The sequence below is a fragment of the Glycine max genome, chromosome 13, assembly GCF_000004515.6.
Source record: "Glycine max cultivar Williams 82 chromosome 13, Glycine_max_v4.0, whole genome shotgun sequence".
In the NCBI taxonomy this organism is placed as follows: domain Eukaryota; kingdom Viridiplantae; phylum Streptophyta; class Magnoliopsida; order Fabales; family Fabaceae; genus Glycine; species Glycine max.
The window spans coordinates 414,921-425,397 of NC_038249.2; the positions used below are offsets into that span (position 1 = coordinate 414,921).

Consider the following 10,477-nt stretch of genomic DNA (forward strand, 5'->3'; position numbering starts at 1 on the left):
AAAATCAAGATTCATTGCAAGAATCACAAAAGATAAAACTTTGACCAATAATAGTAATCCTGGGAAAATGAGAGGGAATGAGGGTGTTCTCTGATTATTTGGCCTAGGCATAACCCTGTCCAATCTCAAATCTTCTTCTCCCAACATCACAAGGCTCTTTTCCTTGATCTTGCTTGTCATCCTCTTAAATAAACAGAATGGAAGTTTATGACAAATTACTTATACAACTATGATTGAAGGTCAGCGGAAAGAAGTTTGCGATGGTTAGGACGGAGGGGCAGTAGTAGAGCAAAAAGGGGTAAAAGAACAGGTGAAAGGGCGCTGGTTGCTACTTCTCAAATTCTCCAGAGGATTGAATTCTCTATTTCTGTAACACACTCACAGTGTCGCTGCACTCCTGGTCACATCAGAACAAGGCTTTAATTTTGGGTGGAACAGGATTGAGGAATAGATGCTGCTTGGGCCCGTAATTCATGCCAGAATACTCCTCTCCTCCCCCGAAACCAAGGATACCAGAGATTTCTTTTTTTTTTTTTTGGGTAAGAGATTTCATTTTTCTATTGTATAAATAAATTGCACAATGACTACCTCGACCCTGATTCTTACATACAACTAGCTCAGGGGTGTAGCTAACATGACACTTTTACCTCTGAGCAAATTCAGAATTCCAGTGGTAATAGTTGGATTAATGTTTGCAACAAATATAGTATCAATGGTCAAACAAATTCCAATGCAAATTTGCAGGAAAAGAAGTTCCAAATTGGAAGATAGGTACAATAAAAGTAATCATGACAAAAAAATATTTGCAAGGTATCAGTATCTATACTTAGAAGTAATATATGTTCAGAGCACTACACAAGGGTTTAGGATATTATAACACTAATGCAAAAACTGGCATGAGTCCAGAACACAAAATATAGCACAATGATTTATGAATAATGACTATACCCATAAAATGTAACATGCAAATTTCTACTGGCTGTTGAGATGAAACCTGAGAGCATTGCTGAGCATGGTACCAACTTGTTCAACAACTAATTTTGTATTTTGAAAGAAATTACAATTCAAATTCATCTTCAAGCTTCAAGGCCTCTGCGGCAGCCTCTTCCTCTTCGTCATCGATGACAAAATACGGATTGTGAGCCTCTGGCTTGAACTTGTAGCCAGTAAAGAAATAGAAAGCAAGGGTGGCCAACTCAGCAGCAACCACACTGGTCCAAGAATAACGATAGGAGGTAATAGTCTCCAAGGCATAAACGACAACCCTGGTGAAGTAAATGTAACAGATAACGACGACATAGTAGTGCCTGAAGAGAGTAAGCTTCATCAAATTAACAGCGGCCTTGCCGTCGGTCCTAGCGGCCTCACGGAGGTTCTTGATGGACCAGACAATGGGGAAAAGCACAGCGCAGCAACAGACGACGTCAACAAGGAGGAAGACCTGTTTCCAGGTAGCCCAGTCATGGCCGTAGGGCCCATTCTCGTCAATAACGACCTGAGCAATGTTGGCAATGACTTGAAGGGGGATGACAACGATGAGAACCTTTTTTTCCTTATCCTGAAGGAAGGGTTTGAGGAAGGACCAGCCAGTGCCAATCAAGACAATGAGAGTGAAGAGCGAGATGCCCTTGAGGAAGCTGAAAATGTAAAAGATGATATCCCAACCGTGGGCGCTTCCGGTGCGCTTGATGTAGGATTTGTCCTCGGCCTCGCACAAGAGATTCAGGGCTTTCAAGATAACCACGGCTAGCATGAAGTAATGGATGCGGAAGGCGGTCAAGCGCTTCTTGTAGAGGACGCTGATCCAGAGAGCTGCGAGGGTGAAATACACAAGCGAGAAGAGGAAATAAACCCTCGGAAGGATGGTTCTGCCGGCAGAGAGGTAGTCGCGGACGTCGCTCTTTCCGTCGAGATTATACATGGCAGATTTAACGTCCATGGTCACTTTGAGTTGCGGCGAGTGGCAGTTGGCAAAGACGAGGTTGTACTGATCGGCGTCGGTTTCTTCTTTGTAGAGCGTGCTGAAAGAGTCCTTGCCGTTGAGAGAATTGAAGGTGTAGACGGACTTGACCAGATCGGATTGAAGGGCGCACCGAATCTCGCCATCCTCCAGTTGCTGGAAGACATGAAGCCAGGAATCCAGGGTGCAGAGGAAGAATCCCACCTTGGAGAGGTCCAAATTGGAATTGGAGAGTGATATTTTGGAAACGCTGAGCTCAAGGCGACCCTTGTGGGTGAATCCAAACTGATCGAAGGGAACGATGGAGCGATCGTCGTTTCGGATCTCGGAGAACCGGATCTCGGAGAGCGACGAGGGGAAGAGCGCCACTAGGAGGAGGAGGAATAGGAAGAAGGAGCAACGTGAAGGTGAGGACCCCATCTTCATCATCACCGTCGGGCGTCGGCGTTTTCAGCTTCAGATAGATCAGATCTGTGCGTGTGTGAGCCACTTGCTATTGCTGATACCGTAAACTAGTCGGCAGGCAATGTAATGTTAATCAACAGACACCACACCAAACTAGTCAGTCAACTTGAGATTGCCAGGACACCAGTAAAGTTATGGTTAGCGTTTACTAATAAATAATTAAAAAATTTCAATAACATTTTAAAGAAACATAATACGGTCAGAATAGATTTTTAAAATACTTTCGTTTAAAAATAAAAACATAAACACTCATCTCATCTGAGTGAACTTTATTTTTGTTAACATTAATTAGAATAGACACCATAATTATTTTCATCAAAAATTTCAAATAACATCACTTAATAAAATCCACAGTTGAGATCAATCTCCTTTGATCTTAAATAATTTTTTATGAATCTCATGAGATTATTAAATTCAACAATTTACATAGATTTATGGGAATTTAACTCGACTCGTAAACTCTTCATATAAAAATAATAACAAAATACCTATAAATAATATATATCAAGTAAATATTGCAAAAACAAAATAGTTAACCATAAATTTCATAATACTTAAATAACTAAGTCTAATAATGTATCACTAGATAATAATTTGCGAAAATGACTTACATTTTAGATAATTTCTTTGATTCAGGAACAATACACCAAATTGAGACATGTTGAACCCTAAACTCACATAAAATAACCCAACATGACTTGCATTTTAGTATAACTTTTTAAACTTGCTAACTTAGTGGTAAACTCGAGTTTACCAAGCTGGTATCTCTAGGTGAATTATTTCCTCTAAATAGAATTGTGCTTAACGTGCTGGTGTCGTTTGTAGAAGCAAATGACTTTGATGTTTTGATGATGATCATGATGATTTGATGCAAATGATGCAAATGATTCAAAAATACAATCCACAACATCAAGATGATCACTAGTATTTTAGGAAGGGAATTCCTAATTGATTTAGCAAAGGTTTGGCCAAGTAATTTGAGTTAAAAAGTGTTTTTCAAGAGATTTACTCTCTGGTAATCGATTACCAGAGGATGTAATCGATTACCAGTGGCCAAAAATGGTTTACAACAGCTACTAAATATTTGAATTCAAATTTTAGACTGTGTAATCGATTACACCATATTGGTAATCGATTACCAGCAGTTAATAAACGTTTTAATTCAAATATTAAAGCCTGTAATCGATTACACAATTATTGTAATCGATTACTAGAGGAGATTTTCAGAAAATAACTTTCAAGAGTCACATCTATTCAAATGGTTTATGAATGGCCATCAAAGGTCTATCTATATGTGACTTGGAAACACGAATAATGTGAGAGTTTTTGATTGGCCAAAAAGTTTTATCCTCTCAAAAGATTAAGAGAGTTTTTCTAAATTGAAATGTCTTATCCTCTCAAAGAATTCCTTGGTCAAACACTTGCATATTCAAATAAGGAATTGTGATTGATCTTCATTGTACAATCTGTCTCTTTCAAGAGAGATTTCTTCTTCTTTTCTTTTTACTTTTGAAAAAGAGTTAAGAGACTGAGGGTCTCTTGTTGTAAAGGATTCCTGAACACAAGGGAAGGGTTGTCCCTGTGTGATTCAGACTTTGTAAAAGGATTTTACAAAGAGAGTGGAAAATCTCAAGTGGGTTGCATGAGGACTGGATGTAGGCACAGGAAGTGACCGAACCAGTATAAATCAAGTTTGCATTTCTCTCTTCCCTTAAACTTCTTTTATTTATTGTTATTTATCATTTGCCTTTAAAGAAGTTTATTCTGAATTATCTTTTGAGTAATTCATGTTAAGGGTGCATTGTTAATCTAAAAAGAGAAAGCGAAATTTTAAATTAGGGAATTGTTCTTGTTATCTTAATTCAACCCCCCCCTTCTTAAGATAACTGAGGCCATTTGTCTAACATCGTTGAGCGAGTTGTTGAGCAAATCTCCAAGGTGCTCCAATATATTTCATTACTTTTGTGCAAAGGCCATATCTCATGCTCCATGTTATTTCGCAAAATCCCAATGGTCAAAACGTGTAGACGTGGGTTGCAAGCCTACAACCCAATTTTGAAGGCAAACCAACGATTAACGAGTTTGAGATTGTGATTTTATTGAAACATGTTTTGGGTCAATCTCAGAATCACATAGTTCCAACACAGATCAATCAAACTCCACATAACCTAACATCCACACTAACCAGCTGCACAAGGATAATTCACACAACACTTCAACTAATCCAAATTAATCAAGTAATCAAATAATACAAGAAATGCATCAAACATCTATTTTTAGTAATCAAAATTTTAGGGCGTTACATTTTCTACTGTGCATGTCCTCATTGAAGTAGAGCTTAAAGCCCTTCTTCTTCCCTTCATCACAGATGGGCAGTGTTAGGCAGACATATGTTTTAAGATGTCTCTTATCATGTTTAGGTCTTGCTTGGAGGGTCTTAAGTAGGCATGATGGGAAGGAATGAATCTGACATGAGGAGTCCAGATCTACACCTCCTTGGACCATAGTGGTTGAGGAATGAGGGTTCTTTTTAAGGATCCATGATGGTAATTCTTGCAACTGGAGTGGGCTTGGACGCCTTCTCAAATGGATAGTTGGACTTGGTTGCTTGCTTCGGCTTGTCCTTGGCCTGTGTAGGTGATGGACGCGTAGTTTTGGTGGTACCATTAGGTAACCACTAAGGACTCGTTCTCACTAGGTTGGGATACACTAGTCTCATCTAGGAGGGTGTATCCATAACCACTGTAGCATCTGGTGACAGTGCAGCATATTCAGCAGATGAAGTATGAACATACTCGAACTACGTCCATTGAGGTGGAGTTACTACCTCATATTGTTTGTGGATGGGTTCTATATACGGCCGGTGGACGATGTCTTGCTTAGGGTAATGGTTCTGTTGATTCCTGGTGAGAAATGCAACATGGAATTTCCTGCGGGAAATCTTTTCCCTTATTTTTTGAATCCATGGTCTCCAATTTCTTCTCCATGTGGCTCCAGGTACCGAGAACATGGATGTGTTAATTGGAGAGAGAGGCTTCTTGGTCTGCAGAGGTAGTGGACTAGATGGCTATGGAATGGGAGTGGGTGTGGCTTTATTATCATATGAAATAAAGTCGTTAGATGATGGGATCCTGATGGGTTCTTGATGGGTTCCTTTGGTGTCAAGGACTTGCGTCCAACTCTTGTCTTCCTCTTCTTTTCCAAAGAAGAGGGGATCATATGTTGGTCAGTCCTTTGTTGGACGATAGGGTCTTATTTTTGCTTCCTTGGGATGATAAGAGGGTGTTTGTCCTCTGTATCACTCATGCCCCTTAGTATTTGAGCCTTTGTTGCCTGCTCAGTGTTTTGCCTTTGACTCTTCCTGACTGGAGTAGTCAATGGACAAGTCCGTTAGGACTATATTGGATAGGAGGGTTTAGACTTCTCATGTCCTTTCTTGGTCTGTTTCTCCTTGGACACAATTTCTTGTTCTTATTCTTGTTGGGCTTGCTTTCTTGTCTGAACCAAGCCCTGCTGCTCTCTAAGAATCCTTTGAACCTTTTTAGCGAGTCCAAAGATCTCCAAAGCTTTGTCTTCATCAGCCACTGTTCTGGCCAGTTTCTTCTGCCTCCTTTGTTGAATATCATCTTGATCAACAAGAGGGACAAGGTTGTTTCTTCTAATATCAACATTCATTGTCTTCAAGTTGACAACTAATAAGTGTCAAATTTTAGTTATTTTTGAGATTAAATTGTTAGCACTTATTCTTTAATTGTAATAGTTTTCTTATAAACTACCCTTAAATCTAGTTATTTTTATATATTGTACATTTACTAAAATTGTTGTTTAAATACGAAAGATTCATCCATGATTTTGTAGGTTTTGATGGTTGTTTGTTAGATACAGAGACAAAGCCAAAAGGAAGAGCAAAATGGTCTTTTCATGAAGGTTTCTGACTCTAAATTCGCCCAGGCTAGATCTAGCTCGCTTGGGCTAAGATGTAACTTCAACCCTAAGCAAGCAACTCGCCTGGGCAAGTCGATGCCTTCACCATTAAGCCACAATTCGCTTGGGCGAGCTACAGCTTGCCTGGGCGAATTTCCCTGCACTCCTTGGTTGTTTTCTATAAATAGCCATGCATGGTTGAAGAGAAAAATAGTCCAGCAGTCTAAAACCATAGAGAAAACACATAAGAAGAAGGAGAAGAGGAAAAGTGGAGCCGAGGCGTTGCATGGAGCCGAGGCGTTGCAGAGTTGTGACCATGGATCACTTCCTTCGTTATTTCTCTTGTCAGTCTTGTGCTTTGCGCAATGATCAGTTAATTTTTCTTAAGGATTGGATGTAATCTTTGTACCCTTATGTATCCCTTTTCATATTATATATGTATTAATCTTTTTTACTCATTATTGGTAATTTTATTCTACTCATAATGCTTGATTCTATTTGATCACTAGTGTCATGAAATTGGATTTTAAGTGAGACCAAAAAGTAATCTTAGAATTTGAATCGAATGGTTTTACTCTTTACGTTGCGGTTCTAGGAATAGAACATAACATGTTGATTGCAAAAAACACGAGAATATAATTGTAATGCTGAGATATTTATGACATATACGAGGGATTGATATTTAGTAAATATTTTTAGGTTCCAAGTGCGAGGAATCAACTTGGGATAATTATGTGTGCATCAGTAATGTTAGAAAATGATTTATATATGTTAATTTTATTAGGATACTAAGGGTATGAACGATGAAATTCAATCCTATATTTTCTTAAATTAATTCAAGTCATTATTATTATTTCCGTAATTTACGTATTTCTGACTCACTAAATTCTGTTATTTCTGTAAATCCATTATTTTTACTTTTCTTTTACTTTAAGTTGTCTTTAGTTAATCAAACTAAAGCCAATGAAATTCGATTAAATTTGTACATAACTATTAAACTGATAACCTTTATCTGAATGAATTAAGTAAGCTTGAGTCCCTATGGAGACAAACTCTTTTATAAATATGAAACCTACTAGGACAATTGGTACGCTTGCCAAAAGTCATAACAACAACACTGAAGTGTAACTGTCTGGCAACGAAGGTTCCCTTGCTGATGATGGAGTGTTTGTAGTCCTCGTCCAGTATCTCAAAAACATGGAATACCTGGTGTTCCCATAGGAGTATCCAAGTAGTGTTCCATTATCACACTTGGAATCAAACTTTCCCAAGTTTTCCTTAGTGTTAAGAATAAAGCACTGGCATCCAAAAAGGGTGAAAGTATGAAATGTTGGGTTTTATTTCTTTCCACAATTCATAAGGAGTCCTTTTTAGAATAAGTCTTATATAAATATTGTTTTGAAAATAACAGGCAGGATTCACTACTTTAGCCCATAAATGTTTAGGCGTAGAGTTGTCATTAAGTATGGTCCCGACCATTTCCTACAATGATCTATTCTTTCTTTCAACAATAACATTTTGGTGAAGTGTTCTAGCAGTGGAGAAATTATGAAGAATTCTATTTTCTTCACAAAATAGACAAAAACTCTCATTTTCAAACTCTCCACCATGATCACTTCTGATTGAAGTAATGCATACTCCTTTTTCATTTTGAGCTCTTTTATAAAATTTAAAGAATACCTCAAAAGACTCATTCTTGTGAGCAAGGAACATTACCCATGTCCATCTTGAGTAGTTGTCAACTACTACCAGACCATATCTTTTTCCACTGACATAGGCTGTTCTAGTTGGACCAAATAGATCAATATGTAATAGTTCAAGTGGTCTTGAGGTGGAAACAAAGTTTTTTCTTGAAAATGATGTTTTAATCTATTTCCCCTTTTGGCATGCTTCATAAAGTAAGTCATCTTTGTATGACATCTTTGGTAAACCTCTCACAAGGTCATGTTTTTACAATTTTGAGATTAATTTCAAGCTTGCATGCCCAAGTTTCTTGTGTCATACCCAATGATTTCCTTTGATAGATAATAGACATGTTGCATTTTGATTGGATAATTCACTAAGATAAATCTTATAAAGATTTCCTTTCCTCATAGAAGTGAAAAGTTGGGTCCCATTTTTGTGTTGGATGACACACCTATTTTTGTGTTTAAGCCTTTTAACAAACAACACATTATCATTGGAAAGATATGAATCAATTCTTATGTTTCCTACTCCTGCTATCTTCCCCTTCTGATTTACTTCAAAAGTGACTGTTCCACCATGCATGGGAGTCAGACATTGGAACATACGCTCTTCTCCTGTCATGTGATGTGAGCAACCACTGTCCAGGTACCATGATTGGTGTGCTCTTGTTGTGGTTGAATATATCTACAACAGGAATTATTTTCTCTTTAGGTACCCAAATTTTCTTGGATCCTTTCTGGTTAGTTCTAAAAGCATTGGACAATCTAGCCTTTGGTAGATGACTACATTTGGATGTCATATGTCCAACCTTTGCACAAAAGTAACATACTATGGTTTCTTCATCATGAACATACTTCTTTCGTTTATACCTATTTCCAAATTTGTCAGTTGGGCATTTGCTATACCTTAACATTTTGTTAAGTTTCTCAGTGCTTCCAACAAATTTGGATAAAGTTTCTCTTAGAAATACAATTTCTTGATGAAGTGTGACAACATCTTGATGTTGTTTTTAGAGAACCTCATATTGTTCAAGTTTATCATTTGAGACTTTCAGGCTTTTCTTATATCCTTCACATTCAACCCATAGGTTATGTTTACTTGCTTCCAAGTTGCCATAATTCTTATGGACCCTTGTTCATTCTTTCAAAAGATTACACATTTCATCATTTAGGCAATCATGAAATTTATTGAGTGTGGTATACTCATTTTGTATGCCTTCCAGTTGATTTTTCAACTTCTGAAGGTCTTCCAATAGACTAGATCTTTCTTTACAAACCTCATTATCAAGATGAATCTCTACTGTCTTTAGCTTTAGACTTTCAAAGTCATCACATGATTGAGTGGAAATTTTTGAAGAGTTATCTATCTTTTCTTCATGTTGTCCTTGAAATTGTTTGTAATCTTTTGAAAGACTTTTAAAGTCTTTTCTCATATTTTGATAAGCTTTGGACAAAATGGATGAGTTAGAGAGAAGTTCATGATATGCTAATTGAAGAGTTTCAAGTTTGTTTATATTTACCTCTTCATTTGATTCAAAGTTTGATCCTTCTAATACAATATTTGCCATCATATAGAGGTTGACTTCTTCTTCCTCTTTTGTTTCCTCATTAGATGATGTGTCGTCCAGTTCTTCCCATGTGCTCATCAGTACTTTCTTGTCCCTTGGCTTGAAGTACCTCTTCTTGTGATTTGTCTTATCAAGGTCTAGACATTCTGACTTGAAGTTTCCTGGTTTCTTACACTCATAGAATATGATGGAACTTCTATCCTTGTCCTTTTTTTTCTCTATATAGTTTCTCGGATCCCTTCCAAACTAATCCACTAATTTTCTTCCACATGTTCCTTATCTTCCTTGTGATAAAAGCTAACTGATCATTTTTTCTGAGCTTTCATCATTGAATTCATCATCATAAGATGTATCAGTGTTGATAACTTTGGATGAAATTCTAGACACAAGTCTGGATGAGGATTCTTTACATGTTGGGGAAGCTTTGGCTTTTAGTGCTGTTAGAGCCAAAGATTTACTCTTTTTAATACCTTCATCTTGTTGAAGTTTCTACTCATGAACCTTTAAGGTTCCAATTAGTTCTTCAATGGAGATGGAGTCCAGGTTCTTTACAATTCTCAATGCTATCACCTGTGGTCTCCATTTCTTTGACAAATTTCTTACAATTTTGTCAATGTTATCATAATTATCAAAAGTTCTATTATTACATCGTAATTCATTTAAAATAGTCCCTAGAAGATTTCAAGCATGGTTTGTATATCTTCACCATCTTCCATAGTGACGAGTTTATACGTACGTGTTAATAAGCTGAGTTTGTTGTGTTTTACATATGACGATCCTTCATACGTTAGAGCTAATGTGTCATACATTTGTTTTGCACTTCTATAGCTATGGATCTTTATGTATTCTTCCTCAGAGAGATGGAAGCTTGCTTG

The 10,477-nt window shown here is 37.3% G+C and overlaps 1 protein-coding gene across 1 annotated transcript; it reads right to left on the reverse strand.

Moving 5' to 3' along the window:
• Positions 1 to 802: 802 nt before the first annotated feature.
• Positions 803 to 2,560, reverse strand: LOC100779945 (protein CANDIDATE G-PROTEIN COUPLED RECEPTOR 7). The gene has a single exon (XM_003542105.5). The coding sequence runs from the start codon at positions 2,387 to 2,389 to the stop codon at positions 1,058 to 1,060; it is 1,332 nt and encodes a 443-aa protein (XP_003542153.1). The 5' UTR covers positions 2,390 to 2,560; the 3' UTR covers positions 803 to 1,057.
• Positions 2,561 to 10,477: the final 7,917 nt, after the last annotated feature.